The sequence below is a fragment of the Anabrus simplex genome, chromosome 1 (assembly GCF_040414725.1).
Source record: "Anabrus simplex isolate iqAnaSimp1 chromosome 1, ASM4041472v1, whole genome shotgun sequence".
Lineage (NCBI taxonomy): Eukaryota > Metazoa > Arthropoda > Insecta > Orthoptera > Tettigoniidae > Anabrus > Anabrus simplex.
The window spans coordinates 1,568,924,353-1,568,943,934 of NC_090265.1; the positions used below are offsets into that span (position 1 = coordinate 1,568,924,353).

Consider the following 19,582-nt stretch of genomic DNA (forward strand, 5'->3'; position numbering starts at 1 on the left):
CCTCTGTATAAAGCTTCTCAATTTGTCCAAAGTTTCTTGGCTAAAAACTACCATTTTATTGCCAATAAGTCAATTAAAAACACAATTGAACATTTTTTTGCTAGTTGCTTTACGTCGCACCGACACAGATAGGTCTTATGGCGATGATGGGACAGGAAAGGGCTAGGCGTGGGAAGGAAGCGGCCGTGGCCTTAATTAAGGTACAGCCCCAGCATTTGCCTGGTGTGAAAATGGGAAACCACGGAAAACCATTTTCAGGGCTGCCGACAGTGGGGTTCAAACCTACTATCTCCCGAATACTGGATATTGGCCACACTTAAGCGACTGCAGCTATCGAGCTCGGTACCATTGAACTAATTGACAAACTAAAGACCTTTGACCTACAACCTAACCACTCCCTTCATTCTTTCGACATAGTCAACATGTATTCAAGCACACACACAGCAAAGCTTTTCCGCATTATTGAAAGTAACTTAAAGAAATATAGCCCTCTTAGCAAACTTGAAATACATGATTTCATCTCCATTCTGAAGTTAGTCGTCAATTATAACTTTTTCATTTTTGACAAAACTATTTATCAACAAGACGGATTAACAATGGAATCACCCGCCTCTGGAATCTTAGCGGAGATTTATTTAGATTATCTGGAACACTCAAAAATCAACAACAATTTCCCTAACATTCTTCTAAGGGCCAGATACGTGGATGACACATTCGTAATTATGAACGAAGAAATTAATAACGCGGCCTCCACCCTTTAGGATCTTAACAGCATCGATCCCCACATTAAATTTACACTTGAATCTGAAGCAAACAAAGTGATCAGTTTTTTAGATTTGGCTATTCATAGACATCCTTCCTCTTTATCTTACAAAATTTTCAGGAAACCCACACAAACTGCAACTACCATTTGTCAAGACTCCACACATCCCCAAGCACATAAACGTGTTACCTATATTAGTTTAGTCCACCGTGCCTTCACAATACCCATGTCAAAGAAAGACTTAACAAGAAACTTAATACTTTTCGTGCAGTCGCCAAATTTAACGGTTACAATAAGTCCTTTATAGAACAGATTATTAATAAATTGAGACACCGACCTAAGACCACTCTTACTAAAGAAAAATCTAAAGACGCCACTTCTTCCACCTTTACTTTCAATAAAGATGTCTACGAAGTCACCAATCTCTTCAGAAAGCATAACGTAAAAATTTCCTTCCGAACAAATAACAGGAATTCTGAAATTCTGCACAATTCCCCATCAGTTAATATATCCAACACTTTTTCAAAGATTGCAAGTCCGGAATCTACAGATTCAAATGCAACGAATACAATTCCTCATAGATTGGGCAAACATGGCGCAGTTTCACGACTAGATATTCAGAGCATGTCAATGCTATAAGATATAATAGGTTTTCAGCAATAGGTAACACATCTCTGACTCCAACCACAAGTTTACCGACATTGAACACGATTTAGAGATCCTTCAAATGGCCAATAAAGGGCCTCTCATGAATATAATTGAAAATTGTTTTATCCATTTTGATCAGTACTTTAATCCTAACTTCAACTTAACTGAAACTTCTGAGAAGTCTAATATCCTTTTCAATTTCTTAATTAACTTGTTTAAAAATATCGGATTTCCAAACACTAGCACAATTTTTCAAGCCAAGCGCAATATGCATCCCCGTCTCTTATCCCCACTACCTCATCCCTCTACCCCACCTTAGCCCTACTCCCCAGCTTTAGCTCTTCCTTTTTTTCCCCCTTCCCCTCCATTACTCGGCCTCTATTATTGCTCTCTTCAGTAGCCCAGTTCCTGTCATTTCATCATGTTGCTCAAGGTGAGTTCACCTCTTTTCCCTTATCTGTCTTTTGCCCACGTACATTTATACCACGCCTCATTTGGCTTTTAATCTTTCCATCCGGTCTCCATGTTTCCATACTGAACTGGGAATCCTAACGATTCAAATTATGATCTTCACATGACCACATTGTTGGCTTTGGAACCACCTGAATTAAGCCTGTTAATTGCCACATTTGTCATTTTATTTGCTGTCATATGTTTTATGTTTTAACTAGTCATTTTAACATTTTTCTTGTAAGTGCTATCATGTGTTTTATATTGTTGTTTGATAAGTTGTGTTTTGCTCAATTGATTCATCGGCTTATGATGATCTGCAATGAGCGTCAAAACAGGTACCAATCTTCTTTAAACGACATGTGATATATACTCACATCAATAAATATTTATTGTATTGAAAAGGTGGGCCCATAACATTTTCATTTTACTGTAGGACAAAGTTGCATAGATAAAATAACAATATACTATTTGTTGTAATATACAACTAACAATTTCTCTAAATTTTGAGGAAGCAAACTGTAACGTCTATCTGTCAATGTAATTTTGTATGATGATAAGCTTCATTCCACATCACATGATGTAATGAGAGCATATTTGTAGCATGATACATCGTTTACTGCAATGTTTGCTGGAATTATGTTTGTCATACCTTCAGTAACTTGGCTTATTTCACTCAGAACCTTCTTCTTCTTAGCGTGCCTGTCCGCCTCGGACGTTGGCAATCAACATGGCTAATCGGGCTTTATCCATTGAAATTCGGAACAGTTCTGCAGATGTTTTGTTGAACCAGGTTTTAAGGTTATCGAGCCAGGAAATTCTTCTTCGCCCAGGAGATCTTTTTCCTTCTATTTTCCCTTGCAGGATAAGTTGAAGCAGCTCATACCTTTTCTGATTCCTCATGATGTGTCCAAAATATTGTAGTTTACGACACTTGATGATGTTGATCAGCTCTGGTCTCTTGTTAACTCGGCGTAGAACCTCAACGTTTGTAATCTTCTGAGTCCATGATATTCTCAAAATTCTTCTGTATAGCCAGAGTTCATATGCTTCCAGTCTAGCAGTGGTGGCTTTTGTAATGGTCCATGTTTCCACACCGTAAAAGAACTGAAAACACACAGCACCTAAGGAGCCGTATTTTGGTATCCATGGTAAGGTCATGATTCTTGAAGGTTGAGCTCATTGAATTGAAAACACTTCTCGCTTTTCCAATGCGACACTTGCGAATTGTCCCATGCTTCGTTAATGATGGTACCCAGGTACAAATACTGTGAAACTCTCTCTATACTTGTTCCATTGAGGAACAGATTCACACCTCAGATGTTCTTCTTACTGATGATAATCAATTTTATTTTATTAGTGTTGATGTCCAGACCATATCTCTTGCTTGTTTCAGAAATTTTGTTCATCAACTTCTGTAGCCCTTCCATCGTATCTGCAAAGACAATTGTGTCATCTGCGTAGCGCAAATTGTTGAGTTTGACACCATTCACTGAAATTCCTTCCTCCACATCAAATAGGGCTTCTTTGAATACGTGCTCAGAATACAGGTTGAAGAGTATCGGTGATATTATACATTCTTGCCTGATCCCTCGGCGTATTCTCACTTGCTCAGATTGGTCTTGATCTATTTGATCTATTTTCATGACTGCAGGTTGGTTCCAGTATAAATTTGCTATTATTCTTAGATCTTTCCCATCAATTCCTGTTTTCTTGAGTATATCTATCAGGTGTTCATGAATCACACGATCAAACGCCTATTGATAATCAATGAGGCATGCAAATACATTACAGGTGATATCCGTACATCTTTGGAACAGTACCTGTACACTAAATACTGGTTCTCTAGTGCCAACTGCCTTCAAAAACCCAAACTGGTTGGACACTATCTGTTCTTCACAAATACTATATATCCACTTGTGTATCACTTTAAGAAATAATTTTAGCAGATGGCTCATTAAACTGATGGTACGGTAGTCCCCACATTCTTTGGCATTTGATTTCTTAGGTAAAGCAATAAATTCTGATTTTAACCATTCTAGAGGGATTTTACCTGATGAGTAAATGTCGTTGAATATTTTTGTGATCATTTTTATTTTTTCCTCACTGAGCAGTTTGAGAAACTCTGCTTGTATGCCATCTGGTCCAGCTGCTTTCCCTTCCTTCATTTGTTGTATTCCCGCTTCCACTTCACTTCCTAGGATATCTGGTCCTGTTGTACCTGATATCTCTGGTTCCTCTCACCTCATGTCATCTTGGAATAACTGTTCCAGATATTTCTCCCATTTTCTCATTTTTTCTTCCTTGTCGATTATGAGGTTACCACTACTATCTACAAGTTTTGCACAGTTTGATTTGCGATATTTTTTTGTTGCCTCTCTGACCTTCCGGTGAACATTAAAATCGTCATGTCTACTCTGATAAAACTCTATTTCTGCACATAATTCAGTTTTCTCTCTCTCTTTCGCTTCTCTAATTTTCCTTCTGATTGTATTTTGAACCGCTCTGTATTCCATCAAATTACCTCTTCTCTTCCTTCGTTCTTCCATTAGGTCCAGAATCTCATTTGTCATCCACGTTTTCCTCTTTCTAAAGTCCAGTCTCAAATGCTCTTCTTTTACTCCTTTTATCACTTCTTGTAGGTGTGTGAGTTTTTCATTAACATCGTCACAATTGTCAATCAATTTATTGTTTAGAGCTGTCTTGACTGTCTGCTGTATGGTAGCATCTTTCAATTTTCTCAAGTCATATTTCCGTGCTGTTTTGGGGACAACATATTTCATTCTGATCTTAAAATGTCCAACCACTGGGACATGGTCTGATTGTATGTCTGCTCCTGGATATGTTCTGACAGATGTACAACCATTTCTGTATCTTTTGTTCACCATCATGAAATCAATCTGATTCCTCACAATGTGTCCTGGTTTGTCCATGGGCGATTTCCATGTGTATAACTTGCGTGGTGGTAGTTTAAACCATGTATTCATCACCACTAGCTGATTTGTTTCTGCAAATAGTTCCAACTCATCTCCTCGAGCATTCCTGTCTCCTAGACCAAAGGGTCCGACAGCGTTTGATGTTCTTCCCGCCCCAAGTTTTGCATTAAAGTCGCCCATGACTATGTTGAGGTCTTCTCTTTTTAGCTTGATCAGGTTATGGTTTATGCTATTATAGAAATTTTCGACTTCCTCATCTGGTTTGTCTGCAGTAAGAGCGTAGATTTGAATAATATTTAAGTCAGCTGGCCTTGCTTTGATTTGAACTAACATAACATGTGATGAGACTGGAATAACGTTGTCAGCACACTTGGCTATTCTTTTATTCAGTATGATTCCTACCTCATGTTCATGCATACCATTGTCTGTACCCGAGTAGCAGACTCGGTGCTCGTCTATGTTAATGGTTCCAGATCCTGGCCATCACATTTCGCTTACTCCTAGAATATCTATTTTCATTCTTGTCATCTCCTTTATTGCATTGTGGATCTTTCCCGCCTGGCTCACCGTCTTCACATTCGAAGTTCCAATCTTGACTCTATCTTGATATACCGGGCGAGTTGGCCGTGCGTGTAGAGGCGCGCGGCTGTGAGCTTGCATCCGGGAGATAGTAGGTTCGAATCCCACTATCGGCAGCCCTGAAAATGGTTTTCCGTGGTTTCCCATTTTCACACCGGGGAAATGCTGGGGCTGTACCTTAATTAAGGCCACGGCCGCTTCCTTCCCACTCCTAGTCCTTTCCTATCCCATCGTCGCCATAAGACCTATCTGTGTCGGTGCGACGTTAACCCACTAGCTATCTTGATATTTCAGTCTTTTTATTGCTGTGCTTGTATCTGCCCCTCCCGGAGATCCAATTGAGGAGCTTACTCTGGATACTAATTCAGCTGCAAGCATAGCCATGGTGATTACTAGGGAAAATTAATTGAGGTGGTTTCCCGTTGCCTTCCTCAGTGCGCAGTAACCACGTCACATCGTAACATCCGAGGATGCGAGGCAGCTGTATGCTGATACAAGGTCGATGTATTGATCTTCTTATCAGCATTAATGATATAGCTGCTGCCACTATATCATGTCCTCAGTTGATCAGCGGGTGTGAACACCACTCTCTCACAAGAGCCCCTATCAGCCATTGGGGCACGCCGTGTCGGGGTTGAGGACTTCCCCATACAGATCAGTCTTCCACAGAGTACAGAAAAGCCCCTACTCAGTTCAGAGCTCTTCCCCTGTACAAGCTGCATCTGGCACGGACTCAGAACCTTGTAAGATGTATTTTTATCCAGCACAGACTCAAATTTTTCTGACAGAATTCTCCCTTTGGGACCAGGAATATCTGTAACAGCCTTCGTCATGTGTTCTACTTTCTGAATAGCCGACATTAGTGTCAAATTGTTGTATTCCAGCTTCTCTGTGACCTGTGGTATCATGCTGAAATGAGTAAGGATGTAAGCAAGATCACTCTTAACACCATCACTTCTCAACCCCTGCTCTGCCAGAGCCACACAGTGTGCTGAATTGGCTTCAGAACTATCTACCACCTGCCAAGAAATAACTAAAATGAGATTACAACACACTGGACAATTAAATTTTAATAAAACATTAGCAGTATTTTAAAAGGTACCAAAATCCCCTCAGAATTTTTCGTTTTCAAATATTATAAAAGAAGACTTGGAGATTTCATGGTTTCAAAATATTTTGCATAAAATACTGCAGCAGCTATCCATGTGCCCCATCTGGTGAGGACTGGCTGGGATGGAAGTGGAAGCTCAGGAACATGTTTCTTGTATGCTGCAGTTCTAGAGGGAGCTTTGAGGAACACCTTTTTTGTCTGGTTGATTAAACTATCAACATCAGGAAACTAACTACGGATTTCTTCAGCTGCACAATGAATTCCATGAGCTAGGCAGGTACTGTAATGTGTAGCATATTTGGAGTAAATATTTTAAAATATTTTCCTGCTTTTATCGCATATGGTGCTGCATCCGTCACCATAAGAACGCTTTCTTCATTGCCTACACTTGGCCATAAATACCTAAAAACAGAACAAGAAATGCCTGATTGTAGCCTATAAAGTATTTAATTAGTTTACTTCCTCAATGGAAATGCTCATTTCAGTTCACTTTGAAATATTTAATTTTTGATATTTTAAAATATGTTTTTGATATTTGATATTATTGCACATATCTGTTACAAAGGGTACAAGTTCTAATAGTTAATACAGTGAAACAAAACAAAGAAATACACATTTAATTTTTTTTTAAATAATAAGACAGAACAACACTAAAATTAATTTTAAATGTTTACAACTTTTAATATTAATTTAAAAGAACTTATTATAAATATATATTTATATAATTTCGAAGATATTATATTTTTGTATTCATTGTGTATGTGCCTATCAGAATGAGAAAGCTAATACTGAAATAAATACTAAAAAATAATAAATACTTGCCGGTACGGGGAGATTCATTTGTGAAACATATTATTGTTTCATTGTTGACAATGTCAAGCATTTTACAGCTCAGGAGATGTGGCCTACCTGTTTCAGCGGATGTTAATTTACCAACAATCAGGTTAGCAACAAACCGCCCAGTTGTGTCTGTCATCTCATCCACCATTATCCATATAGGATTGTTGCCAATATCATCCTTGATCCTTTGAGCAGTCTGGAAATTAATTCATTTAATTAATCAATTTGAAGTTACTTGGGATGCCACCTTGTAGTGGGAATTTATATTAGCTTAATGCAAAAAATATTGAACAATAAAATAACAATCGTAGAATAGTACTAGATTAATATAATTTAAAGTGGTAATATTACAGTGGAAGTATGGGTTTACTATAATTTTTTTCACTTACCTTGTTGTAAATTTCATCCACATATTTCTGCCTTAATGTGTATTCTGAAGGAATATCTTGGTTACAGTATTTTTTGCAAAAACTCTGAGTTTAGGGGTCTCTATTTTCTTAATTGTGATGTTTGATGATACTAGCACCTCATATAAAACCTCAGCAAGTAGGTTTTTTGACTCTGCTGTCTTTTGATTAGTGAGCAAGGTCTGTTTGGAAGTCCTTTGTCTCAAAGAATGTTTTTTCATGGATTACGCTTTTTTGATGCTGCGGTAGTTGGAATTTTGTTTTAGCACTCCCCTAAATACATTTTACAAGTTTGATGTCAATAATGTAAGCCATATGTGGTTATACTTTTGCATATTTATGCTTCAATAAATGAAATTTATAAAACTTAACTCTTCGTTACAATAGGTGCAGAAGACGACTGTTCCGTCACTTGTGTAGCATTTAAATTCCGAAAGCCAAACTTGTATTCCACTTTTCGACATCTGCATGACTCGATAACCACACTGTCAGTGCAGAAAGTAACTGTAATCCAGGTGTCAACAATGGATGCGCGCGTGGTTCACACTGTTACCAACCCAGCAGCCGGAAGCATATTAAAATATATGAGCATGTACCACAATGAATAACATTTCTTTTAATTTTCATATATAAATAGCAACATTGTAATTTGCTTCAATACTTTTTTTTTTTTTTTTAAGAATATTATGCCATCCAGTTTTATACGTGTATCTGTATTCAAAACAATGAACTGATTCTTCAGTTTTTATGAAGCTTTCCAGTACGACATAGCATATAAAGCTGCTTTTACTTGTACATGAAATCATGTTATTTTCAATCAAGAAAAACACTGTTTGACACTGTTTGACATTAAATAAATGTTAATATGTTTATTTAAAGAAACTGGATTAAAGGGTATTAAATTTTCAGTATGCTTTAATATGCTTTTAGTTGCTGGGACCTGTATTGAAACGGGGTACACTATTTTTAAGTATACTATGTCATACGATTTTATACGTGAAACTGTATTCAAAATAGATAACATGAATATTTAATTGTGACATAATTTTTAATATGACATGGCATATAAAGTTTCATTGACACATGAATGAAATCATGTTATCCGCGTTAACAGATATAATAAGTATTCTTTCAATTCTACGTTTCGTAAATAATAAATTTCATTGGATTTAATACTAAATTTATACAAATTAACTTCTTTTTTTTTTCACCCACGTTGGAGTACTGAAATCAATCTATATACAGTCAAGTCTTATGAATATTGGTTACAAATTTGGTTGAGTTTCTTCTTTTGTTCCCAGAAATGTTTCATTCTCTCTGACCTGGCTGCCCGTTCTTCGTCAATTATGTTATACTGTTTGCGTGTATAGGTCTTCAGTTCAAGTCTCACGTTGTTATTTCCCAGGATCCTCTTCTCTTCTCTGTTTTCAATTTGTTGAATTGTCAAGCCCAATTCATTTAAATCTTCTTGGACTTCTTTGAACCAGTGATATTCCAAAAGTAGTTGAATAAATGTTTGAGTATCCTAGTCTCTGGTAGTCGTGATATAAGACAGAAAAAGGCAACTCTTCTTTTCCACATTGTATCTACTATAGACTCAGTCTCCTGGTATACAACTTCATTGGGTAGTAATCGCCATTGTCCACCTACTTGGTGTTTTTAGTTTAGAATTGTTCTAATGATTCGTCTATCTATTTTCTGTAATATATCTGTAGTTGATTTCGTATTTGAATTGAATAAGGTTTCGCTAGCATAGGTTGTTTCAGGCTTAATAACGGAATTGTAGTGTTTAAATTTTGCATTTATCGAGAGAGATTTCTTCTTGTAGGTTGGCCAAGTAATGTGTTGTGCTTCTTTTAATTTGGCAATTCTATTTTCAACTGATATTTTCTCTTTTAAGTTCCAAGTTATAATCTCTCCAAGATATTTAAATTTATCAACAACCTTAATTTGTTTGTTATTAGTCAGTGTGATAGGTGATGTTTCCATTTTGAAGGATGGCATCATTTCAGTCTTTTCAAAGGAGATTTGTAATCCAATTTTTGTTGCTATTCGTTCTAATTCTTCAATTTGGAGTTTAGCCTCTTCCACACTACTTGCAAGTATCACAAGGTCATCTGCAAATGCTAGACAATTGAGTTTGATATTTTTGCCAAACTTGATGTTAGGCTGACATTTCTTAGACCATTCTCGCACGACTTTCTCCTATGCACAGTTAAACAGTATTGGTGAGAGACCTTCCCCCTGTCGAAGTCCAGTCCGGATTTCAAATGATTCAGACAACTCTCCTCGGAATTTAACTTTTGCTCTAGTGTTCTTGAGGGTAACACAGACGAGATTGAGTTTCTGGTGTAACCCAAATTCTTTAAGAATTTTAAGTAATGATTCATGATGAATACTGTCATATGGTTTCTTGAAGTCAACAAAAGTGATAACTAGCTGTTTGTTTCTCATTCTTTGAGTTCATAATCCACTTAAGACTTGATCAGTACAACTTCTTGCAGGTTGAAATCCCCCCTGATACTCTCCAAGTTCTTGGTCGAGCTGTTCTTGAATTCTCGTGAGGATAATTCTAGACAGGATCTTATATGTGATATCAAGTAGAGAGATCCCTCAGTAATTACTTGGATCCAGTTTATCCCCCTTTTTGTGTATTGGATGAATTATAGCTGTATTCCATTCTGCAGGCGCAGTTTTTCAGAGTTCCATATGTCTATGATGTGTTTGTGTAGGTTTTGAAGTGTTTGGTTATTTGCATTCTTCCACACTCTGCATCCACTTGATTTTCTCCTGCAGTTTTATAATTCTTGAGCCAATTAATCGCTTGAAGTACCTCATGGAAGTCTGGTGGAATAACCTTGTCTAAGCGTGTTTTATTTTTTGGATCAGGTGAAAATTCTAGGTATTCTCTTGGGTCTTCAACATTTAGTAATTCTTTGAAGTAATCAGGTAGAATTTTGGCATTCTCCTGATTATTACGTGCTAGTTGTCCTTGTTTATTTCTCATCATGAGTGTAGGTGGAGTATACCCTGATTGATATTGTTTAAATGTCGTGTAATCATGGCAGATGCCGCCCACCCTCATCGGAGGGTCTGCCTTACAAGGGCTGCACTCGGCTAGAATTAGCCACACAAAATTATTATTAATGTCCTGTAATAGTCTCGTGTCTTATGTTGTTTGAATGATTCATCTATGTTAGCTAGGTTTTCTTTTTGATGGTCTCTTTTGATTCTTTTAAGTTCTTCGGCCGTTTGTCTTCTAGCAATAGTTAGTTCATCTCGAGATTGTGCCGTTTTCTTTTGTTGGTCCTTTAGCCATGCTTTATGTCTTTTCTGTATTGCCATATTACATTCCTCATTCCACCAGGCGTGTTTCTTTCACCTTTTCATAGGAGATAAATCTCTCCCGTATGCAGTTATCAGACTGTGCCTCTTATAAAGGCTTCTGATAAGTTCACCTGCATACACCCCAGCGTCAGTGGGTAGGGTCTGACGCATCCCACTCCGATGAGTCTAGTGTCAAACCTAAGACGAAACGCTGGTTAATAGAGCAAACGCCTGAAAAGCCTTACATCTGATCTGTTTTGACATTTTTGGTGAAAATTGGTGAAAAATATCTAATTCCCTCCATGGGAATTTAGAATTTTCCATTCATATGTAAAAATACTGTCGACAGTATATCATAGTATTGATTACCCCTCAAGAAACAATACAATCAATCATTTTCGGATTTATACCATACAATTCGAATATCTACTTGAGGACAAGAATGTTTGGAGTGATGTGGAAAAAAATTTATAAAAATGCTTTTATTTCACAGATTGAGGTGTTTATGGTGTTGTTCATACAATTCGCATTATATCACGGTGTAAGTTCACTCCTGGACAACACGAAACATGTATATGCATGAAAATAAAACCATTCTAACATCTAAATAAAATTTTCCATTTTATCGCTAATTAACAAAAACTAATACAAACCAAAGAATTAGATTTTAATTTCATCAAAGTATCCTTCCTTGGATTTAATGACTGCTTCACAAACTCGAGGCATGTGCTCAGTCTGTTTTTGTTGGTGTTTTTATGATTCCACACACCCTAACAGCATTCGAGAGATGTTCCTTGCTGGACATAGGAACTTCCCTGTTACGTCCATCCACTTCATCCTGGACCATTTCAATGGGATTACAATCTGAGCTTTGGGACAGCCAGCCCATATCTTTCAGTACTTTCAGTTTTTCCTTTGAAGCAATGTACTTGTTGCACAACACTGATCAGTGTGCATTTCTGTGAACCCCAACTATTTTTAACTGTAGGTCACCTGCTGGGTCACCTTTTATCCTTCACATTGGTGAACAAATATCCTCTTTCTGGTTCCAAGAATCTCCTAACTTCTATTCATCTGGGATTAACACTTTCTTCCACAATATGAAGATGAAGTTGGAATACAAGAGGCAAATTGGGGCAAATATTCATTTATGAGGAAGGGGAGTTACGGATTGGAATAACTTACCAAGGGAGATGTTCAATAAATTTCCAATGTCATTGAAATCATTTTAAAAAAGGCTAGGAAAACAACAGATACGGAATTTGCCACCTGGGCGACTGCCCTAAATGCAGATCAGGATTGATTGATTGATTGATTGATTGATTGATTGATTGATTGATTGATTGATTGATTGATTGATTGATTGATTGATTGATTGATTGATTGATTCATCTGTCCAAGTACGATTTTTCTATCCCATTCAAGTCTAGTTCTTGTTATTTGTGGGCTCAGAAGGGGTTTACTTGCTGCAACAGATATTTGTTTCTTGTTGATTTTTACCAATTCTGCGCAAATTTGGGGTACTTCTCTTACTAGTAATTCTGATGAATTTATCATCGCTTGTGTCTTGTGAGGTTGTCCTGGTGTGGTCTGTCCTTATTACTGACTGTTGTCTGGCAGTAAAGTTTAAGTGCTACAATTGCAGCACATTTTTCTAATGATATCTCCACTCGTGGAGCCATAATAAAAATGTGCACACTGTCAACTGTCATTAAGGAACTGAAATGCAGGAACTAAATAGTATGTGTCTTAGCAATGGTGGAAGTACACTGTGGACATCACAACACAACACTACCGCGAACAACAGAGGTCCATTGACCCCCTGTGGACAGGGGACGCAGATGAAGAATACACCCATGGTATCACTTGCCTGTCGTAAAGGCGATTAAAACAAGCCCCAGGGGCTCTCAACTTTGGAGTATGGTTTGGCGACCATGGGGCCCTTAGCTGAGTCTTGACATTGCTTCCACTGACTTGTACCAGCTCCTCACTTTCATCTATAACGTCCGATCTCCCTTGGTCAACTCTTGTTCTTTTCCAACCCGATGGTATCAGAGCATTCAAGGCCTAGGGAGTCTTTCATTTTCACGCCGTTCGTGGCCCTTGCCTTTCTTTGTCCATTACTTCATTTTTTTAAGTGGTGGATCCCTTCTTTTTTCCCTCTCCCTCTCTCTCTCTCTCTGTCTACCCCCTGTGGGTGGGGGATGCAGACAAAGAATACACCCACGGTATCCCCTGCCTGTCGTATGAGGCGACTGAAAGGGGCGACCAAAGGATGATGGAATTAGAACCATGATACTTCTTGTGATTAGTGCCATCACGCGTGGAACACCATGGGTCGCCTTTACTTGTGAGTAGTACTACTATGTTAGGTACACACTCGGTTTGTGACTAGTAACAGCAGAGTGCAGTTTGTTTTTCTCTCTCTACCCAATGGGTGTTTATCACATGTAACTCTTTTGATAAAGAATATATGTGTCTAATATAAACAATATAATGCAAACAAGTTAGTTATGCCTGTGTATGGGTAAGTATTGAGAACATGGATATTTCAGTATTGATTCTTATCATCACAAGTTGCACATTTGCCACCTGGGCGAATGCCCTAAATGCAGATCAGTATTGATTGATTGAACACAAAGCCATCACCTGCAGCACCTGCCATAATAACTCCAAAAATATTAAAATTGATTTACTACATAAATGTATTATTATTTACATGGTTTCCAATAATAATTACAATTTAGAATTAAGTAGGATTATTGCTTGTGGGTAATTTTCACCCATTGCGAATTCGTACGCCTCGACAGAAAGCGCGCATCCTGCCAGGTTAATTGATTTGAATATTGTGTGTGTAATACTTATGTCTTTATTATTTTAGTTAATGCAGTTGTATACTCTTGCTGAATACAAATCTCCTGAGGAATTTTTTCCTATGTTGGCTAAGCGAATGGGTCGTTTCAAGAAACGAGGAATTCCAGATTCTAAAGTTGCAGCTAGAACTCTGATTGAAGATTGGAATCGGTAAGATATCTGATTGTATATTGTATGTTAGGTAGCTGTTTGATGTTGTTCATCTTTTATGTTAACTGTTCACTTTTCCTCAGCTTGCCCCAAGGCGAAAGTAAAAAACTTGCATGGTAGTCTCTTTAAGAAAGTGAGCAGGAACAGCTAACAGTGACTACTATTTAATTCTATTGCCTATTATTGTATGTTGCTTGCCTGTTTTCAGTTTGCACAAGACCTCACCACTGCCACGGATTCAGAATTATTTGATAAGATAATTAGCTATGTGGGAAACGACATGGAAAGAAATGTGATTGTAGTGGGAGATCTGAATTTACCAGATCTCAATTGGGAAGGAAATGCGAAAGACAGGAAGCATGACCAACAAATGGCAAATAAGTTAATATGGGAAGGACAGCTGATTCAAAAAGTGATCGAACCAACCAGAGGGAAAAATATCCTGGATGTGGTGCTGATAAAACCAGATGAGCTCTGTAGAGAAACTGAAGTAATAGATGGTATTAGTGATCATGAAGCTGTTTTTGTCGTAGTTAAAAATAAATATGATAGAAAGGAAGGTCTTAAAAGTAGGACTATTAGGCAGTACCATATGGCTGATAAAGCAAGCATAATGCAATTTCTAAAAAGTAACTATGATCCATGGAAACGGTAAATAAAAATGTAAACAGACTCTGGGATAGGTTTAAAGCAATTGTTGAGGAATGTGAAAACATGTTTGTACCTTTAAGGGTGGTAAGGAATGGTAAAGAACCACCTTATTATAATAGAGAAATAAAGAGACTAAGAAGGAGGTGCAGACTGGAAAGAAGTAGAGTTAGAAATGGCTGTGGAAGTAAGGAGAAATTGAAGGAACTTACTAGGAAATTGAATCTAGCAAAGAACTCAGTTAAGGATAACATGATGGCAAGCACACTTGGCAGTCATACAAATTTTAGTGAAAAATGAAAGGGTATGTATAGGTATTTTAAGGCAGAAACAGGTTCCAAAGAAGGACATTCCAGGAATAATTAATGAACAAGGGGAGTGCGTATGTGAGGATCTTCAAAAGGAGAAGTATTCAGTCAGCAGTATGTAAAGATTGTTGGTTACAAGGATAATGTCCAGATAGAGGAGGAGACTAATGCTAAAGAAGTATTAAAATTTACATATGATATCAATGACATTTACAATGAGATACAAAGGTAAAAACTAGAAAAGTGGCTGGAATTGATCAGATTTCTGGGGATATACTATAGACAATGGGTTGGAATATAGTACCATATCTGAAGTACTTATTTGATTATTGTTTGGTCGGAGGAGCTATACTAGATGAATGGAGGGTTGCTATTGTAGCTCCTGTATATAAAGGAAAGGGTGACAGACATAAAGCTGAAAATTACAGGCCAGTAAGTTTGACATGCATTGTATGTAAGCTTTGGGAAGGCATTCTTTCTGATTATATTAAACATGTTTGCAAAATTAATAACTGGTTCGATAGAAGGCAGTTCGGTTTTAGGAAAGGTTATTCCACTGAAGCTCAACTTGTAGGATTCCAGCAAGATATAGCAGATGTCTTGGATTCAGGAGGTCAAATGGACTGTATTGCGATTGACCTGTCTAAAGCATTTGATAGGGTGGATCATGGGAGACTTCTGGCAAAAATGAGTGCAATTGGACTAGACAAAAGAGTGACAGAATGGGTTGCTATATTTCTAGAAAATAGATCTCAGATAATTAGAGTAGGCGAAGCTTTATCTGACCCTGTAATAATTAAGAGGGGAATTCCTCAAGGCAGTATTATTGGACCTTTATGTTTTCTTATATATATAAATGATTTGAGTAAAGGAATGGAATCTGAGGTAAGGCTTTTTGCAGATGATGTTATTCCTATAGAGTAATAAATAAGTTATAAGATTATGAGCAACTGCAAAATGACCTCGATAATGTTGTGAGATGGACAGCAGGCAATGGTATGTTGACAAACGGGGTTAAAAGTCAGGTTGTGAGTTTCACAAATAGGAAAAGTCCTCTCAGTTTTAATTACTGCATTGATGGGGTGAAAGTTCCTTTTGGGGATCATTGTAAGTATCTAGGTGTTAATATAAGGAAAGATCTTCATTGGGGTAATCACATAAATGGGATTGTAAATAAAGGGTACCGATCTCTGCACATGGTTAAGAGGGTGTTCAGGGGTTGTAGCAAGGATGTAAAGGAGAGGGCTTACACATCTCTGGTAAGACCCCAACTAGAGTATGGTTCCATTGTATGGGACCCTCACCACGATTACCTGATTCAAGAACTGGAAAAAATCCAAAGAAAAGCAGCTCGATTTGTTCTGGGTGATTTCCGACAAAAGAGTAGCATTACAAAAATGTTGCAAAGTTTGGGCTGGGAAGAATTGGGAGAATGAAGAAGAGTTGCTCGTCTAAGTGGTATGTTCTGAGCTGTCAGCGGAGAGATGGGGTAGAATGACATTAGTAGACAAATAAGTTTGAGTGACGTTTATAAAAGTAGGAAGGATCACAATATGAAGATAAAGTTGGAATTCAAGAGGACAAACTGGGGCAAATATTCATTTATAGAAAGGGAGTTAGGGTTTTAGAATCACTTACCAAGGTAGATATTCAATAAATTTCCAGTTTCTTTGAAATCATTTAGAAAAAGGTAGGAAAACAACAGATAGGGAATCTGCCACCTGGGCAACTGCCCTAAATGCAGATCAGTATGTATTGATTGATTGATTGATTGATTGATTGATTGATTGATTGATTGATTGATTGATTGATTGATTGATTGATATTACCTTGTTCTTGTTCTTCTCTTACCCAACTATAGAATTGATATTTACTAACTGTTTTCCAGTAGTGTAATAATAATAATAATAAATACATACATACATACATACATTATCATTAAAGACTGTTATGCCTCTCAGCATTCAGTCTGCAAGCCTCTGTGAATTTACTAAACGTCGCCACAATCATCTTTTTGCAACTAGTGCTGTGGGCTCATTTAGTTCTATACCTCTTGTCTTTAAATCGTTAGAAACTAAATCTAACCATCGTCGTCTTGGTCTCCCTTTACTTTTCTTATAATAATAATAATAATAATAATAATAATAATAATAATAATAATAACAATAACAATAGGCGTCTGTCAACATTGTTGGATGTGCTTGTGACTGGTCGACTGTTGAAGGAACTCTGTTATCACAGTCAGAATGTAGTTGTTACATATTGAAATAATGGGCATATTGAAATTCAGTTAATTCTGTGTGTGTGTGATTATATTATTATTATTATTATTATTATTATTATTATTATTATTATTATTATTATTATTATTATTATTATTATTATTATTATTTCTCAAGCACACTCCACAACCATAACTTATTAATGCATTTTAGCACTCAACAAGAGCAATTAAATGATAATGCTTTACCAACACAGCATCAAGACTTTTTTAAGTGTGTCACGAGAATATTAATGAACATTTTAGACTTTGAGAACTACATCCTGAAGCATATTTTAACATTATATAATAGCATTTTAACAAATTGTGTGTAATTCTTGATTAGATTAAGTAGTGTTTTGGAATTACATATTGTTATTACTAGCAGGTTCTTCAGCACCTGAAGATGACCTAAGTAAAAGGTCGAAACCGGTACTGTGATATTACTGTGATATTGAAATTCATATTGAAATGTTTTATACACCTTATAATAATAAAAGGTATTGATTAGGTGGAAAGTTCATGTCCTTATAATGAAAACCTACAACCTGTTTTCCAGTCATTGACCGGGATGTAATGAATGAAGCATATATAAGCTGTTATTACAATGGGGTCGCCACTCCCAAGGTGATTTATTAATGAGTGGTAAATGCTATGAAATGATAATGGAGAGTGTTGCTGGAATGAAAGATGACAGGGAAAACCGGAGTACCCGGAGAAAAACCTGTCCTGCCTCCGCTTTGTCCAGCACAAATCTCACTTGGAGTGACCGGGATTTGAACCACGGTATCCAGTGGTGAGAGGCCGACGCGCTGCCTTCTGAGCCACGGAGGCTCTCTGTCCTTATAGTCACGTATTATTATTATTATTATTATTATTATTATTATTATTATTATTATTCTTTATTTATTATTTTCTTTCACACCAGGCAAAAGCTGGTGCTGTACCACAATTCAGGCCACGGTCACTTCCTTCCTAATCGTAGCCCTTCCCTATCCCATTGTCGCCATAAGACTTACCTGTGTCGGTGCGACGCAAATTATAAATAATAAAAATAATAATAATTTTTTTTAATTTACGAGAGAATGTGAAAAATCTTCAATAGGATTCTTGTGAGGGTCCGCACTTCACAAGTGTGCGGGACTCTTACCCACTAAAAACCACACACCGTTTTCCCACAACGTATGTCTCTGACCTGGAACAACTCTTGCATTACTTCAGGACAGTGTCATGCATGAAGCCCCTTATGCATCTTCTTCTTCCTTCATTTCTCCTTTATTGTAGCTCATGAGCATATGCAGATATCTCGTCTTTTGATGCAGTATACTTTCCACATACACTGCTACTTGATCCCAAGATCGCTGATTTTGCAGCATAACGTGTACATTGTTATCTGGTGTCAGATCTCTCTGCTTAGCTTCCAAACATTTCCGTTGTGATAACCAGTGTTTACATACAAAAAAAGTATGAAATACATCATCAATGTCACCACAGTAAATACACGTTGGGCTACTCACTCACCCTATTCTATGAAGGAAACTTCAAAAATATCTATGTCCTGTCAAGAATTGTGTAAAATAATAATTTACTTCACCATGTTTTCTGTCAACCCATTCAACCAAGGATGGTATCAGCTGTTTGGTCCATTTTCCTCGTAAATCACCTTCCTATCTCTGCTGCCACTGCTCCATTCTTTGACTAAGAGCAAGCTTCTTTTTGCTTGTTCCATTCCCAGCTCTGCTTGAGCTCGCCAAATCTTCTGTCGTTCTAAAGCTAATAAATCAATAGAAGCTGCTGCTGTGAGAACTGCAGGTTCGGACACCCTGCGATATGCACATACAATTCATAAAGCTGCTCTCTGCTGTACTGCCGCCATTCTTTTCCGATACTTCAAAGATTCAGCCCAAATTTTGGAGCCATATAAAAGAATAGATTGGACAGTCAACATAAGAAGCTACCGTGTACTAGGTTTCGGACCTTTAATATTACTCATCGATCTAATTAGCACAGTCATTGATTTTGCTGCGTTATCTGTTACTCGCTGAATATGGTGCCAGAAAGTGAGCTTGGTATCAAGCATTATACGTAAGTACTTTGTACTCTTAGATGTTTCAGTGACTATCTGCCCAACTTGCATAGGCGCAAGAGTGTTAATCATTATTAACAGGGGTTGAAAATACCGGTGCCTGAAAATTTTAAACTGGTGCCTGAATTTTCAAATTTGGTTTTGATTTTTTTTTGCTAGTGGTTTTACGTCACACCGACACAGATCTTGTGGCGA

At 37.2% G+C, this 19,582-nt stretch overlaps 1 protein-coding gene across 1 annotated transcript in view; it reads left to right on the top strand.

Annotated features, from left to right (window-relative positions):
- Window positions 1–19,582, top strand: part of Ns1 (Nucleostemin 1) — a 179,591-nt gene that overhangs the window by 93,371 nt on the left and 66,638 nt on the right. The window contains exon 8 of the mRNA XM_067138886.2: window positions 13,943–14,085. Within this exon, the coding sequence (XP_066994987.2) occupies window positions 13,943–14,085 (143 nt within the window). The remainder of the gene's footprint in view (window positions 1–13,942; window positions 14,086–19,582) is intronic.